At 39.8% G+C, this 21,702-nt stretch overlaps 1 protein-coding gene across 1 annotated transcript; it reads left to right on the forward strand.

Annotated features, from left to right (window-relative positions):
- The first annotated feature begins 1,489 nt into the window (after window positions 1-1,489).
- Window positions 1,490-20,313, forward strand: LOC137870463 (leucine-rich repeat-containing protein 24-like). The gene is made up of 8 exons (XM_068707765.1): window positions 1,490-1,882; window positions 6,518-6,702; window positions 8,293-8,379; window positions 12,543-12,734; window positions 12,891-13,059; window positions 13,603-13,865; window positions 17,552-18,127; window positions 18,643-20,313. Exons 2-8 carry the CDS (start codon window positions 6,535-6,537, stop codon window positions 19,051-19,053), a joined length of 1,866 nt encoding a protein of 621 aa, XP_068563866.1. The 5' UTR covers window positions 1,490-1,882; window positions 6,518-6,534; the 3' UTR covers window positions 19,054-20,313.
- Window positions 20,314-21,702: the final 1,389 nt, after the last annotated feature.

Here is a 21,702-nt window from a genome sequence, read left to right on the forward strand (position 1 = left end):
TCACATCAAAGAATACATTTATTAATCAAAGAAATCACATGAGAACATAGCACTGACAGAGTGCTAAATATGTTTTAAATTTAAAATCAGCATTCCTGTTTCAACAGCTTTTTGCAGTGCGTAGAAACAGCTGTTTGTAGCTTTCAGCTCTCTCTTTCTCTCCTTCTCTCCTCACAACCACAAAAAGTATGAAAACAAACTTAGAAACTGTTTATTGTATTATGTTCTGTCTATCTATGTCCTCCAATCTCTCAGTACCATGGACAGCTATGCACCCTCTACACAAAACTAACTGGCTGTCCAGGGTTCCAAACAATGCACATGATTGGGTGGCTGAGTGGGTGACAGTGACCAATACTGTTTGTCTCATTTAATGTACAAGTTTTGAGAAAAAACCCACGAATTCAATTCAGGCTTTAATTCACAAGTTTAGAAGTCAGCCTCTGCTAACCGCATCCAAAGGCTCATCATGGCTATGACTTGCAGAAGGCTAAACTATTAGCAACATTTTCCTCTCCATCTCTGTTTAGACTGCTGTGTGAGTGGTGAGCTCACCGCTGTGGTGCAGCATCCATGACAGCTATGGATCAAATCAGATACTCAGATCATTTGCCTCCTTACCCTGTGCAGACTAAGGGATAAAGAAAAACATGAAAGATGGAAAAGACTGGTATCATTGATCATATCATTGCCTTGACAAATGTTTTCTTACAGAGAACTGCATCCAGCCTCCGCAGGTTCCTTGGAGCTGCTGTATGAGAGGAAAGTCACATACAGCCTTGATATGCTTACAGAGGAACCTAGGGGCCAGTCCTCCAGTATGTCCTTCAAATGAGAAAGAAATTGGAGCAGGGGGCTACATTGATGCATTGCAATATGGTTTAAGCACAGGTGAGGCAAAAACACTGATGAAAACATTAGTTTTTCAGCGAGGACAAGTGATTCATCACATAATAAGCTGTTAGTGTGGTGGCAGATTCCCTTTAAAAGAAGATGGGTGGAACATGTGAAACTAGTACCCACATATCTCAGCATAGGAGGAAGAGACGGACATTTAATTTAAATCTGCTCCAGGTATAAGGAGGACAATTCACTTAGACTTGAGATGCCATACTCCACATGCACTGTATTACAAGGCCGGTGGGGGGCTGGATTCAATATCAGGTCAGCACAGTCTGTAATAACATAAATCACTGTCTATGTTATAACATAAATCACATGACACAAACTACAATAGCTACCATGTGAAGCTGTCTTTTTACAAAATAAATAGGCTACATATTACCAATAGAGTGTTATGTTCTAACATAACAATCTAAGTGTAACAATATGTCTGATTGCACCGAATAGCAGCACATTTCGTGCAGATGTAAATTTGATCGCTGTCGTGATGCTTTTATTCTGAATAATTCGGGACGGAAGTGTTTTTCGTGTTGCTCCTTGTTCGACTTGACTGTGGTCCTCTGGAGCAGCAGCGTGGATTAATTGAATGAGAGGGTGCACCGGGTCCGGGAGAGCAGATGAGCGAGCAGCTGCATGTTTCACAGAGAGACCTGATCCGTTTCACGGTTTAGACTCGGCGCTGCAGACTCTACCGGCCTGCAGTTGTTCGACGCTTCGCCCGATGTTCCGCTGCTCGTCGCTGTCTCGCTTCTGTCTCCATCGGTTCTTCTGTTCGGAGGATGCGACGGGCCCGCGGTGCTCTGCGCACTGTGGAAACATCCAGCTGCTGCTGTTCAGCTTTCAGATGCCTGGAGCTTCATCTTCAACACCGAAAAATACATCTGAATGATCGGGATCAGACACTAAGTAAGAGGGAGTGAGACGGCGTCGTGTAGGGCAGGCATCACTGTCGGAGTCTCTGCCATCCTTTTTCCGCGAGGTATGGAACAACAATCAGATTTCATTGACCTATTATGACTCTTATGATCTATTTGTACAGATATATGTGGACGGCTGTCGTTCTGCTGTAGGTTTCTCTACTCTGAGGTCAATAGCACTGATGGGCCTGTCCAGTCCTGGGATCAGGTGTTATTGTCTGTTGTGGGCTCAGTCTGTAGGTGGCCTGCAGCACCGCTGGACATTCAACCACTCCAGCTTTCAGGATTACATGCGCTGTACAGTCGCGGCATCTCTAACTGAGATCAGAACAGACATGGCTTTATTGTACTGTATGTCCATATCAGTTAATGTGAATCATATTTGTGTTCTAGCTGCAGGGCTGCTCCTAGCCGTTATATAGCCCCAAGGATCCACAATGAGTTTTTTTAAACACTAGACGAAGTAAATGATTACCAAAAATCTAAATATTGTTAAAACAGAATATAATTTCAGTAATAGCTGACAAAAATGAAAACGATATTGAAACTGCATATTGCCTACATATTACCTAATATACATACAATGGCCACTTTGCTAGATACACCAGTACAACCTATTGCAATTCAATACAGAGGCTTTGCCATTAATTGTACCATTGCTGAGTTAACATTGATGGAAAGGTGAACATTTATTTTGAATGTGTTTATTTTTTAACAGTGGCGTTGTACTGGACTACATTATATTGAGATGTGTTTCTGTTTTTTTATCCTCCTATGAGGAGGGCAGAATATTAGAAACACATCTGAATATAATGTAGACGAGTACAAGACCACTAACTCAGTGCTAAAACAATGAAAAATAAAACAAATAATGGAACATTATAGGAATTATAAAACTAGACTTTATGGCAGAACTGTTGGGTTGCATTATGTTGTACAGGTAACCAATAAGAAATATCAAATAAGAAAGTAATTAATTTTCTTAATTTTTCATGCTAATTTTTGCTCATATTTGAGGCTGACTTTGTATTCTATACATGAAAGTTTTGGATAACACACTACACATCCTCATATTTATATATATAATATTTTCATATATGTTTTTAAAAGTAGTTTCTCGGCTGTTGTTCTAATTAAGGGGATATTCTAGTGCTGAAATGTTTGATTTACAAAGTATTTCATATTGCTCATCCAGCTTTATGTTATATTTGTAGGATTTACTGCTGCATTTACCATTAATCTTTAGCTTGTGTCAGATATAAGAAATAAGTGAAAATAATCAAATATTTGAGTGTTTGATGAGTTTGAGTACTCACTTTAAACAAATCATGATGATAGCAGTCCCCATAGGGAAATGCCTCTCAGGCAAAGCAACAGAAGCCTTCAGTGAGTGATGCGACTCAGGCGTCCAGCTCCAAGAGAAACAAAAAAAGGCCTTGATGATGGATCCTGAGATGGAAATCAATGCCTCGTGGCATGGGTGGTTCCTATGGTGACAGTGATTCAGAGACTGAGATGAATATCCAAAAGAGCTTTGTCTAAACGAGTGTTGTCATCAGTACCCAGATTGTTACAATGAATGTATTCTTCTTCAAAGACATGATCCCAGTGGAGCTGCCGTTACAACACACCTCTGGTTTGATAGGATTCATTCGTTCACTGTCACTGAAGTATATTCCACACTTTGATCCTAAGATCACACTGTTACTGTGTGCCAAACAATTTACAAAGGTTGAGCTCTGTCAGACCTTTATCCAGACTTTCATTCAGGCTGTTCTCATCCAACATTTGTAGCTATATGAAAAAGAATGCGATGTAATTCGTAGATATACCACAAAATCTAATTGTATATAATCCACTGATCATTTACCAGACTGCAAGAGCCCACACAGGGCGGCGGACGGGTCAACATAGTCTCAATGGCGCTGTAATCTTACACCTGCCATTTATATATCCAAGGTACAGTAGCTTCCTGTCCATGAAATCAGATTTCTCTTCTCTTGCAAACACTTGATGGATTTTCACATCACTTCTCCTTATAAGTCTGTGGTTTTAAAGGGCTGCGTCCACCTGTCATTCTTGATCTCATAACTTACTTTTGACTGAGTCCAAATATGGCAGCATTTCATGTTAGTTTCCCAGAACAAAGCAATTCCACTGAAAATATTTAATATTTAGTATTGTTCTTCATTTTTAAGGCCAATACTGATATGGGAGTTTTTTTTAATAAAATATGGTGACAGTATATTGTCCATTATTCATACTATTAACATAAACAGATAATAAAACATTGTTATTAAGGATCTCTTAAATGTGGTTTGTAAATAATTATGACTAACAGTGTGTACATATTGTGCAAGTGTTTTGTTTATTTGGCATTATGACAGAGGACAATGATAGATACTGAATTATAAGTCGCTGTGGATAAAAGCATCTGCTAAATGACTGTAATGTAATGTAAAGTGCAGGCTCTCTCAGTCAGCTCTCTGACATTCCTGTGTTTTTGGGGGTCTATCTTTCCTCTGATAGCAAAAGCGTCTTCTATTCCCCACCTCTGAGGGGTAAGACAGTACAAGGGTCTTCTGGTCCTCTATTCTAAGGGGGTAATATCCCAAAGTCTAGTTGGGGGGAAAAAAGCCCAAACTCACAGATTCTCTGCTCCTTGTTATGCTGCTAAAAAGCCGACACCTCCTTCATTTCATGTGTCACTCACACATGAGTCCTGCTTCTTAGTCAGACACAGAATGTAACTGGTTTTAACGGGTTTGATCCTGTTCAGAAGAGGTAGGATAAGTTTTGAGTGACTATTTTATATAAGGTGTCTATGCAGTTTATATGGTTAATCACATCTATCAAGAAATAAAACAGTATATACAGTTATGTTCATAATCATAGCAGTGTGTTTAAAAAGGTGAGTAAACCTCAAAATTCTTCAAATAAATTGTATTTTAATGAACACAAATGCATTGGGGACACTGCACATTCTATTTCAAAGCAAGAAAATTGGAAAAAAAATTGAATTTGATAATATTTTACAGAAAGTCAAGAAATATAATGTTAAAAAAAATAGCAGTGTTGACATCTTTCTTTACAAACTCAAAAATGTACTGTATAAACTAAGAAATGCTTGAAGATTTCCTGAGAATCATAAACTAATATTTAGTTGCATAACCACGGTTTCTGATAACTGCTTCACATCTGTGGCACATGGAGTTGACCAACTTCTGGCACCGATCAACAGGTATTGCAGCCCAGGACAATTGTACTACGTTCCACAATTCCTCTGCATTTCTTGGTTTTGCCTCATGAACAGCATTTTTTATGTCAGCCCACAAGTTTTCTATGGGATTAAGGTACGGGGATTGTGCTGGCCACTCCATTACTTGAATTCTGTTTGTCTGGAACCATGATTTTGCTCGCTTGCTGGTGTGTTTGGGGTCATTGTCTTGTTGAAACACCCATTTCAAGGGCATTTCCTCTTCAGCATACGGCAACATGACTTCTTCCAGTATTGTGATGTACTCAAACTGATCCATGATCCCTGGTATGCGATAAATAGGACCAACACCATAGTACGAGAAACATCCCCATATCATGATGCTTGCACCACCATGCTTCACTGTCTTCACTGTGTACTGTGGCTTGAATTCAGTGTTTGCAGGACGTCTGACAAACTGTCTGTGGCCCTTAGACCCAAAAAGAACAATCTTACTCTCATCAGTCCACAAAATATTACGCCATTTCTTTTTAGGCCAGTCAATGTGTTCTTTGGCATATTGTAACCGCTTCAGCACATGTATTTTTTTTAACAATGGGACTTTGCGGGGGTTTCTTGTTGGTAGCTTGGCTTCACATAGACGTCGTCTGATTGTTACAGTACTCACAGGCAATCTTAGATCTTCTTTGATCCTCCTGGAGCTGATCATTGGCTGAGCCTTTGCCATTTTGGTTATTCTCCGATCCATTCGAATAGTTGTTTTTCTTTTTCTTCCTCGCCTTTCTGGTTTTGGCTGCCATTTTAAAGCGTTTGATATCATTTTAGCTGAACAGCCTATCATTTTCTGCACTTCTTTATAGGTTTTCCCCTCTTTTATTAATTTCTTAATCAAAGAACGCTCTTCTTCTGAACAGTGTCTTGAACGACCCATTTTACTCTGTTTTTCAAGGACAAATGCACAGCCAGCATATGCAGCGTCAGTTGCCTTGATCCTTAAATAAGGGCCACCTGTTTAACACCTATTTTGTTCACATAATCAATGACCTCACTAATTGAACTCGGCACTGCTATTTTTTTGAACACGCCCCTTTCAGTAAATGATTCAGTTTCACAGAATCAGCAGCATGCACGTCATGCCTGTTGGGTCTGTTGGTTTTCTATACCTTTACTAAACCTTCTAGAAACTTACTTGCAGTGTAGAAGTTGAAATTCTAACAAAAACAGTGATTTATCTTGCTAGTGATGTGGGACTGCTATTATTTTGAACACAACTGTATGTTTAATGGTTATACTTTGAATCAAAAAGGTTACAGGTTATAATAGTTATACTTTTATGCTTTCATACTTTTCTACGATCTTTCAACAGTAGTCACTCTGCTTGTTGTTTGGCCCTAATCATTCAAAAAGATGAGCTCAGTTATTAATGCAGAGTATCGATCAATACTGACCTATGTTTTCACTGTTCTCTCTTCATCCTCAGACCTGTCCATTGATGTGATGGCTGTGCTTTGGGGGCTTCCTCTCTCTGTGCTTCTTCTGTCTCTGCACACTCCTAGTCGAGCATCTCCTTCCTGCCCTGTGCGCTGTCGCTGCTACAGCCTCACTGTGGAGTGTGGGTCCACCAGCCTGAGGGACGTCCCCAAACACATTCCTCCATCCACACAGGTAGGGCCTTATGCATTATTTCCTATGTTGAGCTCATAGGAGTGTGCCACGTCAGATTCAGCAAACACTTCTAACTTCAGATAACTGTAAACGACCAGCGTAGACATTAGGAAACCACCTTTGCTTGAGTGAGCCTTCGTGAGAATTGTGATTAGCATAACCAACGCCTCAACAATAAGGCTTTGTGTCCTGCTGTTACGACAAGTGGAACCACAGGAAAAACATGACTCAAATGCACGACCTAAACAACAAGATAAGGTGTAGAAAAAACTGTCTTTACTTATCAGCAGAGGTTCAGTACACAGGTAGGCAGTCAGAATGGGAAAACAAGTCAGGCAGGGATGAGGCAAAAACGTGGTCGAGGAAAAACAGTCAGTGATATCAAACACCAGGAACATAACAGTAGGAAAATAGCTGGACATAGGGCGAAGACGAAATGGCGGGGTTTAAATACACTGGGGAGGTGTAGTTGGATCCAATTAGGGGCGGGGCACACAGTCACAACGACAATCAATGACTGCAAAGGGAGGAGTCCACAGGAAGTCTCCATCACAGAGATGGAGGAGAGAATACGTGCTTCTGGTGATGCTGCTCTGTCAGCCATTGCAACAGAGGTAGTTTCTCTGGACAGTGACTTCTATAAACCTGCAAGTGAAGAACCATCCAAATGTCAGGACGCCGTCTAAAGACATGCTCTCTTCTGAGCTAATAGCAGGGGTCACTAATAGGCGGGCTGAGGTCCAGATCCGGATCCAGACACCGTTGTATCCGGACCCTGACCTAAAACCAATAGATAATTGAGAATTATTCAATTTTGACAGAGCTCTTCTAGCCTTTACAGCACTTATTCAGCGGTGCAGGAAACACACCGACTAATTACATGGGTTGTAAATCACATAACGGGATGCTGCTCAGCCAATCAAATGTGTGTATTCCGACAAGTGTCCCGACTCCAGTGAGATTTACATACAATCGGGGGAGGGACGAGGAAAGAAAACGAAGAGTAGGAGAATTACGAGAGTCAGAGAAGTTCTTTCACATGACGTTCTCCAAAAAGAGAAAAGTGGTCAGCAAGACACAATTGCAACAATAGCCAATTTTTTATTATAGTATAATTCCAATTGCAGTGATTTGGTGTTAATTAAGTGTAATTTTTACATGTTTTCTTAAGCAGAATTGCTTCAAAGTAATGAAATATACAATCCATTAGTGAAAAACTTAGGCTTGGATAACAACAGACTATTGTCACATGACTTGTCCTAAAGGTCTGGAACACTCGTAAACTGTGTTTGTACCTTGTTTTGTAAATTGTGTTTGAGAAAATTCTAAATATGAGGAAATTGGTGAATGCGGAAAGTTCTCCAAAATCACTGAGAATGTAAGAGTGGATTTCACATGAAGCCCGTTTCACTGAAAGAGAAGATTACTACGGATGTTACCTTAATCCAGACTGATAACAGAATCCACATACAAGAACAACATACATAGAATGAAATACAGTTCACCACCAAATCACAACTCTGAAACATTTACCAATGCTCACCAAAACCCTTCCTTTGTCCGTCTTCATCTTATCTTCTCTCTTCCAAGACCATCTTCCTCCAGGACAATGTGATTGGTCAGATCCGTCGACAGGACCTCATTCTGCTCCGGCACCTGCACTACTTGTACCTGCAGGTAACAAGCACACACCTACAGTGCTGGTTCCGACTTGGAACCAGTGATTTGTACATTTGCTATCAATTTGACAGAAATACCACTTAAAAATATAAAAGAAAAAATGCTTAGAAAACAGTTTTATATATATATCTATATATATATATATAGTCTGCTGACAGCACAGAGTTAGCAGATAACTTTTATGGACGATGCATTGACACATACATACATATATGTGTATTCAAGCTATACTCTATAAAAATGAGTATTGGTTGAAGGTAAATCATAACGCTATAATGATGTTTTTAAATGTTATCTTGTAAATTGTGTTTCTTGGAGAGAAACTTGAATAAATCCAGTTGTTTGAAAGAGAAGTTTAAAACTACTAATGTGAGATTGTAAGAGTTTTTTCTAATCAAAGCAAAGCAATCAGTATTCGACAAAAATACAACAATTTATTTTCTAATCATTTGAATTGCAATTGTTTGTTACAAATAACCACCAAATAACAAAGTTAAAAGATAAGATTTATAATTTTATCCATTGACTTTGCAATGGTTGAACTTATGCCATGCAATGCTCTACCCCAATCAGAAGCATTTATATTGACATTTCTGGACAACAAATGACCGTGATCTATACCGTTACCATCCGTGCTTCAAAATGATACCATGGTATACATGTTATGCCATACTGGCCAGTCTTAATCCATGGCCCCATTCTACTCCTCTTCCTCTCGCTGTCACTGCCTCCATGTTTACAAAGTTCTCACAAAAGAGGTGAGCACCTGAGCTAGTAAGGCTCAGATCGATTGATGTTAAATGAGTGTGTTAGTGGTTTCAATGTGTGTGTATGTGTGTGGTAAGTTTGCCTTTTGAATGAGTGTTTCCAAATGATTGCAAGAGATTTCAGACCGTGTTGGTGAATGAGCACATCCACTAAACATTCCAGTTGTGTCAACAACAAAAAAAGATTACGAAAAAAACCACTAAGTAAAAATACTTATGCAGCATCTCGCCGCCTACCTTGGTCTGGCCACAGACTCCCTTTACCTCTACCTCCCGCTGCCATGTTGATTTCTATTGCTGATGTAAACAGGTACTCACCTGTGTTTTTTATATAGTGCTTACATCCTGATTGATGAGTGGAAAATCAAGCAATCAGGTGTTTGGCCAGGTCACACTTTTAGTGGCCAATTGGCAAATTGGGTGGAAAATGTGAGAAAAAGAAAGAAACATATTCTCAATATTGGATCATTAAAGTCTGTTTTTTTCTAATGTTATGTTCACAAAAATTGCATACTTATCTATGAAAGTGTGATTTTTCAAGACAATATTCTTTCATCTGTTTTTTGAAGTCCTGTAACTGTCTCTTTTCTGAAAGGGAGTAGAATGTTGTTTTATGATTTAAATCTATGATCTATTTTATTTGGCTTGACCCCTGGATCATAAGCACACCATTGATTTATGTGGCATTTATGATGTAGTTTATATTGTGCTCTTTTCGTATTCCACATTGTTTTATTGGACATTGATCCATAGATTTGCTTTTGGCCAATATTGCATGAATTGGGAGATCATTCATAGCGGAGAGTTCAATGTCTTTTCACCTGGCGTGAAATGTTGTGATACACATTCAGGGATTAATATGGGCAGCAAAAGTAATTCTTAAAATTTGGTACAGCCGTCCCTCCTTCCTCCATCGGGAGTTGTAGGGTTTTAAGGTTAACCCGTTTTTTTTCCCATGCCAAATAAATCTGGAAATTATTATATTCAATTCGGAAAATAGTTTTGAGTGAATTTCTGCGCTTAAAGAAAGAAAAGATATTGATTTTTGCATTGTCAACTCTATTGACCAAGGAAAGAAATTAAATTACATCTGTTAATGTCATCTTTCATTGTTGTGAAGAGGGGGCATAATCTGCCAATCTTGTGATATTTGAATTAACATTCCTAAATATTTCAATGAGTTCTGATCACAAAAAATAGGAAATTTGTCTCAAAAATGTTTTGCTGGCATACAAAAAAAGTCAATTTTTTTTGTTTTTTGTAAATTGAATTTAAATCCTGTATGTCTACCATATGTTTCTAAATAATTCAGAAAAGAAGTTAGAGAGTGTACTTAAATAGATCTATCTAAAAAAGACGGCAACCTCCAGTTCTGAAAAGTGAAGCCAGTGCTTCACGAGAAAGCAAGTTTAAGTACCTTCAACTTGCTTTCTCTCTTCTGGCACTCAGGGGGCCTCTGGCTGCAAAAACAAGTCTGATTGAAGTCTATGAGAAAATGACTCTACTTCTCTCTTGATTTATTCCCTCAATAAACATTGTAAACATGAGTTTATGGTCTCAATCTCTAGTTTCAAGTCTCTTCAATACAGCATGATGTTCATTTAGTAAGTTATGGTCCATTTAGAGTCAAATAGACCATAAAGCAGGGTATGCTTTAGGGCCTTGCTACCTTGTGATTGACGGTCACTACACTACCAGACTCCTATACGCCGCGTATATGTCACTCTTCTGCAGTCCAAATATGGTCACTTCCGTTCACTGGTAGTCCACAAACCAATGGGTGACATCATGACGACTAAAGGCGTTTATACTCGCACTTGGCGCCGTAACGCGAGATGGCATTCCTTTGTATAATCCCTAGACATGTAAATAGTGTTTTTATCAGTGAACCGTGACTGACAGTCACAATATCGTACCCTTCGTGTGAGCCAAGTTACAATGATTCAGAGGTGCATTTACTATGCGCACCACGCAACGGCCGTGATTACGTCATTTTCTGGCGCCCCTCGCGCCGGCTTCACTATATGGCGAGTATAAGCTTTAGTCCACTTCTTATATACAGTCTATGATGTCATCGCGGTACAGCGCCACCTTGTGGTCTTCTACTTTTATACACATCCTTTGCCTCCGTCTGTCCTACCCACTGTGGAAGATGCTCTCCATAAAGTGCAAAAAGCAACGGTGAGTTTAGACACCTTTGTCTCGATCCGTGCTCTATTACGATGGTGTCTGAGAGATACCCTATGTTGGTCAGGGCTGATGGTTTAATGCCCTTAATGATGTTTTGCGCGCCAAATCTTTCAAGGACTTTATAAAAGAAAGGCCATCTCATTGACTCAAAGGCCTTCTCAGCATCCAGGTTGGCTAGAAAGGCCTCAAAATGATTCTGTTGGATATGGTTTTAATTTGAATATGTGGTCTCACATATTAAAACCATATCCAAGAGAAGCTCAGATTACAACTACTAAACAAGTACCATCCATTTACCATTTAACCGACATCACTGCCTCGCTCCAAGATGGAGGCATTTTAGCATCTTTTAAGTTTATATTACAAGCCTAAAGAAGTCAAATCTAAATGCTTTGTACCACTATGAAGGAAAGCTTTTCTTTCCGTATGTCCAAATCATCTACACTGTCATCAAAGTCCATGGTATTATTTACTCTAACAGCATTGTCTAGAAAAGTTGCACACTTCATTTTTTTTTTTTTTTCAGAAATGCTAATAGCCACGAGGTTCAATTTAAACTTGTTAATCCATGAACGCCAATTTTCTGCCAGATTTCCTTCCAGGCACAAGCTGTTCGGCAGCTTGCGCTGCTCCATTGTTTACTTACAGACACTGTGTGATATTGTTGTGGATACATGCTGTGAGTGATCAGTGTATATGTACTCAGACAGAGAGTACTGTGTGTTAACGTGACTGTTTACAGGTCATACAGTAACTAAATTACCAGCGGCCCCACAGGTGAACTAGCTACTACACATCACAAGTGAGTGAGTGACTTGAGAACATTTACTAGACTTCACACAGCTTCCTCTGGAGACACAAAAGGCTTAATATAACTTTTTCACATATGCAGCAGTTCTTCCCTGGAACACCTGGAAACAGACTTTGATGTTGAAAATGAATGGAGTTCACCTTTAAGTTAAAATTGAACACAAATAGAGCTTCTCTTAATATTTGAATGTATGTGAAAAATTAATTCTAAAGCGAGATGGAACAAAGTCAGACGCCTGTTTCAGCAGGAAAGGAACAAAACAGAAGAAACAGCTCCTAAGCAGTTTAGGCACTGATTTAAATACAGTGCAAATTGTATCAGCAGTGGAAGCTGCAGTCCCTGAGCTGCAAAGATTTTTGTTTGGTCACCCTCTTATGTTCCCCTTCCTCCAGAACAACACCATCTCAGCAGTGGAGCCTGGCTCTTTCCAGAACCAGGGTCAGTTGCTGGAGCTGGCTCTGAATGGGAACCGGGTCCACCTGGTGACAGCTGACATGTTTCAGGGACTCGAACATCTCCGCATTCTTTACTTGGCAGGAAATGACATCACACGCCTACTGGACTACACCTTCCGTGGTTTACAGGTAAGACATGTTAGAGCACATGCACGATGTCCATGATATTTCACATATTTTAACTATAAACTCAATATGGGGCTATGTCCTGCTCAGCACTGCAGTTTTCTTCATTCCTAGATGAGGCTCCATAGATGAAATGTACCATTTACCATGTCTCTGCAGCGCCTGCAGGAGCTCCATTTGCAGCACAACAATATCGAGATTTTAGCAGACCAAGCTCTAGTTGGTTTGACTTCTCTGGCTCTGCTGGACCTGAGTAGGAACAATCTTCACACCATTGGCCCTGCGTCCCTGCGACCTCTGGTCAGCCTACAGGTGCTGCGCATTACAGGTGAGACTGGATTACTGACATACATGATGTTTGGGGAACATCCTTGGGAAAACATATTCGCTTTTCTACTTTTCATTGAAATGCAATCTGCTGTTTGTTTTTTTTGCATTTTCCTACACATTTCCATTTCCTACAAATAGATTGAACCAGGCAGCCAGACCCATTTTGACTGAACACTGGTTATCTAACTAAAACAATAATCATTTTATTGAATCAGTTTATTTGACGTTATTCCTTACTTCTTTATGCAGTCAATGTATTTCTCTCTCTTTGTATGGTTACTCCCAAACCTTTAATCCAGTCATGTCACAATGTAGTTTCCTCATTTTCCATTGGTCAGTCCAAAACCATTCACGACCCTCCTGACAATACATATACATTGCTTATATACCTTATACACACACCGTATTCACTCCTCACAAAACATTGTCTTTCAGTACTCTGAAATGTCCTCTCCCTACCACCACCACCAGTGACTAGGACCTCGACTGGCTCAGCATCAAGGGGTTCCAACCTAACCTCCTGTCCTCTGCTCTGCTGTAGACAACCCATGGCGCTGTGACTGTGCTCTGCACTGGCTGAGGAGCTGGATTGATGAGGAGGGCCAGAGGCTGCTCAGCTCTGCAGAACGTCGACTGGTCTGCACCGAGCCGCCGCGCCTCTCTCACCTCAGCCTGGTGGAGGTCCCCCTCAATAGCTTGGTGTGTATCCCTCCACTGGTGCAGCTGGAGCCCAGGAGGCTAGCTGTGCGCCTGGGAGAGAGCCTCAGGGTGTCCTGCCATGCCTCTGGTTACCCGCGGCCACAGGTAGGGATACTTAAAGAGAACAAGTAGAACTTCCAGAAGTTTCCACGACATTGGTTTGTTTCAGCATCCAGAGAAGTCCAGCAGCAGTTTGCTCACTTGGTTATGATGTGCGAAAGAACTCTTGTATCATATTGTATATATAAAAAAATCGGATTCAGATAAGTATTATTACAATTTGCACAGGTACAGGGCAGGACAGGACAGGTACATTGGAAATATTGACAGTTAAAAGAGCAGCATTAAAAAAGATACACACTGGTTGTTGTCGGTCGTTGACGATGTATAATGTGTGTCCACGAAAGGAAGGTCAGAGCTGATGATTCTCTCTGCAGTTTTAATGACTTGTTGAAGAGATTGTCTCTCAGCCTGGTTTGCGTATCCAAACCACACGATGCTCACACTGGTGGGAATGCTCTCCTCTCTTCACCTGTAGACCTGGGTGAAGGGCTGACGGTTGAGTGCTGCCTTTTGAAGGAAAGCCTCTGCTGTGCTTTCTTCACTGTTGCCACAGTGTTTTTGGCTGAGCTCTGGTTTTTGTTGTGAAGACCCTGAAACGTGCAACTGTCAGCCATCCTCGTAACGATGAGAGGTCGCATAGGGGGGGCTTTCTTCCTGAAGTCTATAATAAGTTCTATTGGTTTTGTCCTCTGCATAAATTATTTTGTTCATCCATTCCCTTTATGAAGACTCGTCCACCCCCTGATGCGGCCAAGGATGGTAATGTCATCTACTTATTTAATAATGTTGTTAGTATAGTATACAGACCCCCAGAACAAGACTGTACACTGGTCACACCAGGGCTCTTATTTATAAAACAGTAGGATCCACACCGCGCAATTTCCTTTTAAAAATTCCAAATCAACCTGTAAATATGCGCAGCTGGTTCAGCCTCACATCCCTCCCTTTGCATTCAACCACAAATGGTCGATGCAAAGCACCTTATGAATGTTGATGCATAAACATGAGCCTCCTGATCAGTGGGTCTTTACGGGAAATCAACGACAACTACTCGTTTACTCCCACTTCTTTTATTTACGCAGTCCTAACAGTATCTATCGTGCAACACATCACAAGTCTCACGGCAGTATTTATATGTTTTACAGCAATCAGAATGATTTTTCCAAAAATGATTGCAACAATCAGTGGTATCTACCACCCTGGATATAATTTAAAAAAAGGAAGTTTGATGGGTGAACACAGTTTATTTATTTCTTCACTTCACTAGCAAGGACCACATCATCAATTAGAAGCATTTAACAGAAGTTAAATGTGATTGAGATGCGAGGCTTAAACTTCGTGTAGCCAAATGAGTTGTGAGGAGCTTCATTAAGGAATCAGCCATATAGCAGCCGGGCTCGGCCAACCCCCAAAAACCCGATGTTACTTGAGACTAGATTGACCTGAGTTGAGATCTTTACGATGTGGGCAAATGTAGTGGAGGAAGCAATTTGTCCAAGCTCTATGAAGCAAGGGGACAGCATTAATTGAAGTGATGGTATGAGGATTATTGCATCACATTTTTAAAGATTTTTTAAGCAGGCTCTTTCCGCAGAAGACTTGTGAGAGTGATGTTATGGAATAGGTTAGATAGTAAGCTGGAGGCCAGGCTCGGGTTACCGCATAAGAGTTTGAAAAATGAGAAGGATTGCATGTGACCAGGCAGAATCAGTGACTCATATCCTTGATTCATGTTTATTGATTAAATGTGTCGTTTGATGGCTATATGTTCAATTTGGTTCAAAAGATGAATGCACTGTTCAGCTGTTGAGAGTTTGAGAAGCACCAGGGAAGATTGTGCGATTTCATACTAGTTCAAATTCAAGATTTTAGGATTAAAGCTGTATCTGTTTATTCATTTCTCTACCCGAGGTTAACTTATTAACTAAAATTATTTTATAAACTGACTTCAAATTTATTTGGCCGAGAAACATCAAACTCATTCACATCTGGAATTTTAAATAGTTTTCACCTGACGCTTCTGATGGGCAGATGGGACGTTAAGCTGTATGAAGTGGCAGCTGTTGCTCTTCTGGAATCTCTGCATCTTGGATCTTGATGGATGGCAGTAGTTCAATTGGATCGCATTCTTTCATCTCTCGCTCTGGGGTAGTTGGTTCGGCTTTCTCTGATATCTTTGGACATAATTGTCTTTGTGTAGGTTCAAATAAAACTGCTTTTCTTCATCTCTCTCTTTCTCTCTCTCTCTCTCTCTCTCTCTCTCTCTCTCTCTCTCTCTCTCTCTCTCTCTCTCTTAATATTTAATTCTTCCATATTTGAAAGCTGGGCTATCTCAGCTGCAGAACGGTACCAAGTAGTTTAATATACATCCCTGAATAAAACCTGATCAAGTAGAAATAGAATGAATTAAACAATTATACAACATAGATATACATTGTTATCATTACACAGAACTATGTATATATATATATATATATATATATATATATATATATATATATATATATATATATATATATATATATATATAGGGAGGGGGGAGAACATCCCTCCCCCTCTTGGAACAGACAGGTTGAGAGAGGAGTTGCAGGCAGAAAAATCAACATCCAATTTAAATGGCAGAAAACTCAAAGAATTGAGTTGGTTATCATGAACAAACCTTTAACCATTATTTCTAAACTCAGATGTTTTCACTGTTTAAGATTTGGTTTAATTCATGCTTGCAGATTAATGTATAAAGACACACTATGTTTAGTGAATTAGTAAGATTTAACGTATGTGTTTTACAAAAGAAAGATTAGAACCAATGCTAACTATATCAAATAAGGTACATATAATTTTGCATCAAAACTCAGTTTCTTGAAGTTTATTTACAATTGGATGTGTCCTCTTGCTCCTCAGGAATGTAGATGCTTGTAAAAAAAGAAAGGTTGTCTTGTGGTTCTTAAATCGGTGGAGTGTCAAGATTGACCCCAAGTTGTTGTGTGTGAGTCTATTAAGGCAAGTGGCAAATTGAGAGTCCTGAGAGCAGTTTCTGGAAGAAGTTTATTACTTACGATTTTTTTTTTTTCATCATTGTTATTATCAAATTTCCATTTTTATCCTTTTTGCGTCGACGTTCACTACATCCAATACAGCACATTGATTGGGAAGGCCTTCCAGGACATTCAAAGTATCCGACCATGTCATGGCCTTCAGATTTCTCTGGGACGTTTAAATGTTAGATCTCCTGCCCCAGTTTTTGAGGTCATCATCTTTGTCTTTCAGAAATGCTATCTCCCTTTCCAGCTTTTGCTTAATTTAAAATTAATTGCAAGTGTCTCTCACATCATACATATTAGCAAAACCTGCTTGGCTAAAGTTGTGACAGTGAAGTTTGGCCGTCATCTGTCTTCTGTCTATGTGACAGGTCAAGTCGTCATTAGAATCCTGCATAGCTTTCATGAGAGAGGTCTCAGTTAACATATCGTTACATGAAGTTTCTCACCCTTGAAACTTCCTTGAAAGGAATAACAAAACAGCTATTGTAAAGAATTTTTGTTGTCATTGTAAGTCAATTCCAGTAAATTTGTGACTACTGTTGAGGCACAACAAGACCTCAGAGATACGCATACAACTTCAGTGGCTGTATCGCGTGATTCCCCCTGCTCAATTCAGGTTGATAGCAGATTATTTGATTATCTATGTGATGATAACCTTCTTAGTAAAAAAACGGTCTGATTTTCCAGGTGACCTGGAGGAAGGCGTCCCAGGGTAAAGTGGTGCTTTCTCCCAGAGGCCTGGTTCAGGAGCTGGGTGCAGGAGGGGGTGGAATGGGTGGAGGAGAGGAACCCTCAGAGGAAGGCAGAGTCAGCCTGCAGAAGACTGAAGGCGAGCGCTTCGACCCCGACACCGGCAGTGGCATGCTGTTTCTGAGTAATGTGACTGTGGCTCATGCGGGTTTCTATGAATGTGAAGCCTGGAACGCAGGGGGTGTGGCCAGGGTGACTTTTCAGCTCGCCATCAACTCATCCACTTCCTCTTCCTCCTCTTCTTCCTCCATCTGGGCCTCGTGGTCCCAGGTGTCCTCGCCATACTCACCCTCCTGGCCCAGGCTGAGGAGCCACGGTGCTGCTGTGGGCTCAGATGTTAGCCGGGAGCCCCTGTACGCACTAGGCAGCATGGCCTTCAGCGCTCTGGGAGCTGCCACTCAAACTGCTATAGCTGTAGGCATCTCCCTGCTGGCTCTGACCGCTCTGCTGCTGGTCGCCATGATCTATAGCCGACATCGCCAAAGAGAGAAGGAAACCGATGGAGCTGAGAAGGTGTGTGCATGTTTGTCTGTAAAAGAATAAATGGTACATTTTTTGAATTAGCAACAAAAGTCTAACCTGATGAGTGAGAGGAACTTGAGGTAGATATGTTATTAGAACAACACACAATTGTACATACAAACAATAGTTCAACCCTTATTTTTTATTTATTTTTTTTTTTTTAAAGAGGATTTGTATTTTTCTATTTTGACTGACCCCAGACCTGTAGGAGGGAGTTGACCCATTGTGAGCTTTATTCCTTAAAAAAACTGCTCCCAGACCCTGAGGAGGGGGCTACTTTATGAGGAATTGAGAGTCAACTTGTTTACTGGTCAAAAGTTCCTCTCTGGTGAATTTAAGTGGAGAGGGTGAGCTGAAGACTGAACAAATAAACAAAAACAGAAAAAGTACCCGAGCACTCCATAAAGAGGCTGCCATCTTGCTGCACTGACTAGAATGAAAATGTGTGGCTTTTTTTCCATTATTGCTGTACCTCAAAAGTGATGAAGGTAAATTGTAACCTGCAGGAGGAGAGCATCCTGTACGTGAACGACTACTCTGATGGCCCCACAACCTTTGCCCAGCTGGAGGAGTATCGTGATGAGCGCGGCCATGAGATGTACGTCTTGAACAGGGCCAAGCCTGTGCTGCCTCCTGCTCCACCCACAGCTGTTTCCACCACTAACCTGGGTTGCCCCGTTCCATCCGACACCTCCAGCCACACCCTCTCCTCTGGGCCTTGCCAGACCATGAGTCCCACTCTGGCCCCCAACAAAAAGCTGCAACAGCAGCAGGATGGCGACATACGGACCATGAGGAGGATGGCGGGGGAGGGAGGGGAAGCCAAGCCTGTCATCACGTCAGAGGCAGAAGGGATGTTTCTTAATCACACAGGCCTGTTCATGGACTCCCAGATAGCCTATGAGATCCACTGCTGAAGGGGGGAGATAATCCACTCCTTACAGAGGGTCTCTGTGTGAAACAGTGATTTACAGCAAAGCCTGTCACATTTTAAAGTCAGGGTCACTGCTGGAATCTACCAGGAACTGGCATCAGTACCCATCCCTGTGGAAGGATTTACTTTGTACAAGTCAAAACCAAAGTGATGGGCTCATACTGGAGAAGGTTTACATCCCTGGCTCACAATTGGGTTTGTTAAATCAATAGCACTAAGGGAATTTTCAATGGACAAACTATGTGAACTTGCCAAAATAACAGCAGTGAGTAGGCTGGTGTGTACATTGCCATTCAAATGCCTGACACTTAAAGAGAAATTTAACTGGACTCAGGTATGTACTGAGCTGCACACAACTGAACTGTCCTGTACATGAATCAATCATCAATGATGTGCAAAAGTTAATTTTCCTCTCAAGAACTCTGAAGACTCAAGTTTGGGTGAGTATATCAACTGGGGAAATCATGGAATCTTCCAGTTCATGAACATGTAGGAACAGTAGTGTATTTTATAACTGTTGTTAATGTCTGGACATGTTTTAATTCAATCTCAGACTTTGTAGGTTGTTGAGCATCTAAAGGCATTATAGTGTCCGTGTGACAACAACAGCTGAATTTTGTAACTATTTATCTAAAAGTTTGGAAACATATTTATTCATCAGAGAGAAAGGATCGTAAAGGACGGTTCTGGTTATCTTAAATCTGAGTCTTAATCTCCCATTGTTAAACAAGAATGTGAACACAGTGGTGCTGTTGCAGTGGAAAGTATTCAGCAAGGTAAACAATTTAGGATATAATCACTCAACTGAAGCAGAATCAAAATAAAATAAATATAATTTAAATATTAATACCAAGGCCTCGGTTGTTAAGATGATTATATAATATGGTGGTTCTGAGGGCCAAACACACTGCAAATTAAGAAAATACATGCAAATAGACAAAACCCAAGCAAATTAAGAAAACATCCTCACCAATTTTACAACACATAGCTACAAATAGATAAAACACAACCAAATGCTGAAACATATTGCAAATAGACACAAAAATGAAGTAGCTGCTGTCTGTTCTTTCATTATCATTAATTATGTTGTTCATTCTATAACAAATGGCGTGTATTGCACTTGCTCTTCCTGAGTTTTATTTTATTTTTTGTTTTATCCGATGCCAGTGTCCAAGATGTTGTATGTTGTACAGATTGAAAAGCCCATGAGCTATATAAATAAAATGTAATTGAATTTTACAAAGATATACACTTGTAAGTATTATTCATGCCATCATAACCTAACCCAACTGCAATGCAAATCATTTTTGCCTTGAACGTTTCTTGGGGACAGTTCTGAAAGCCAGCTAATATAATACGACCCAGTTTCACAATTACTTATTACTGTGTATTTCATCAGATTACTGTATTGTCTGCAATAATATCTGAAACATGCGATCACAATGTCAAAATCGACCAAACAAAAAGTAACCAACACCAACTCCATGAAGGACAGCCGACTTTAATAACAAGCTGTGTGAATGGCTTGCTCTACATCACTTGCATCATCTGCTGCTTGCAGCACGTTTATGTATGTGGTGGTGTTTATGTATTTGATTGTGTTTTCTCTATTTGCAGCACACACCTGTTTTTGCAGCATCTTTCTGTATTCGGTGTGTTTTCTGTATCTGAAGAACATTTTGTCTATTTGCAGTTTTTTTGAATGCTCCACTTGGTGCTTGGTTTTGCAACTGCTGAAGATGTTTTCATACTTGCAGTGTGTTGAGCTCTCAGGGCTATTGTAATATAGGAATTATTATATTATACTAAACATGATTTTCTAGTGTGTGAGGATAAATAAACTACTATTACTGAGAAATTCACTTCAAAACACACTGAAAATATATTTGACTAAAACTTGAAGAATAGAAGAAAGATAATGCCTAATAAGGTATATCTGAACTGTTGTAAGTTCAATACATATATATATATATATATATATATATATATATATATATATATATATATATATATATATATATATATATATATATATATATATATATATATATATATATATATATATATATATTTATTTGGTTTGGATTTCTTGGGGGTTTCAACACTTCCTGGGGTGCACAAGTCAGATGTTTGGACCATTCACTGAAGGTGAAGCCATTTCCAGGAGATTTCTTTCCTCTGTGTTGCCAGGTTCCCAAGCTGTGCATGAAGCAAGGGTATACCCTTACGTGATTGGTTGAAAATGGAGGATTGGCTCTGTTTACAAAAATACATTTGTGAATTGAGCTATAGGGGAGTCTTAAAGAAAAGTTCCTACATGACAAGCAGTTTGTAGATGTTTTTATATAAATGTAACAACATCCAAAAAAAAGATTTTTAGTGACATTTCCAAATCCTTTCAAATACATATATGTGTGGATTTCTTTTGCATTTATTTAAAACAATACATTTTTGTGTGTGCATTAGACATATTTGTGATGTTTACATTTTTACATGTGGATTTGATTTGCATTTATGTGTAATGATAATTTCTTTGTGTGCATTTAATTTTTTTGGGGGATAATAATAATAATAATAATAATAATAATAATAATAATAATAATAATAATAAAAGTAGCAAGCAGCGATGAAC

Source organism: Cebidichthys violaceus, unplaced genomic scaffold, assembly GCF_023349555.1.
Source record: "Cebidichthys violaceus isolate CVI_PGR_0920_01 unplaced genomic scaffold, fCebVio1.0.p SCAF_13, whole genome shotgun sequence".
NCBI classification, from domain to species: Eukaryota; Metazoa; Chordata; class Actinopteri; order Perciformes; family Stichaeidae; genus Cebidichthys; species Cebidichthys violaceus.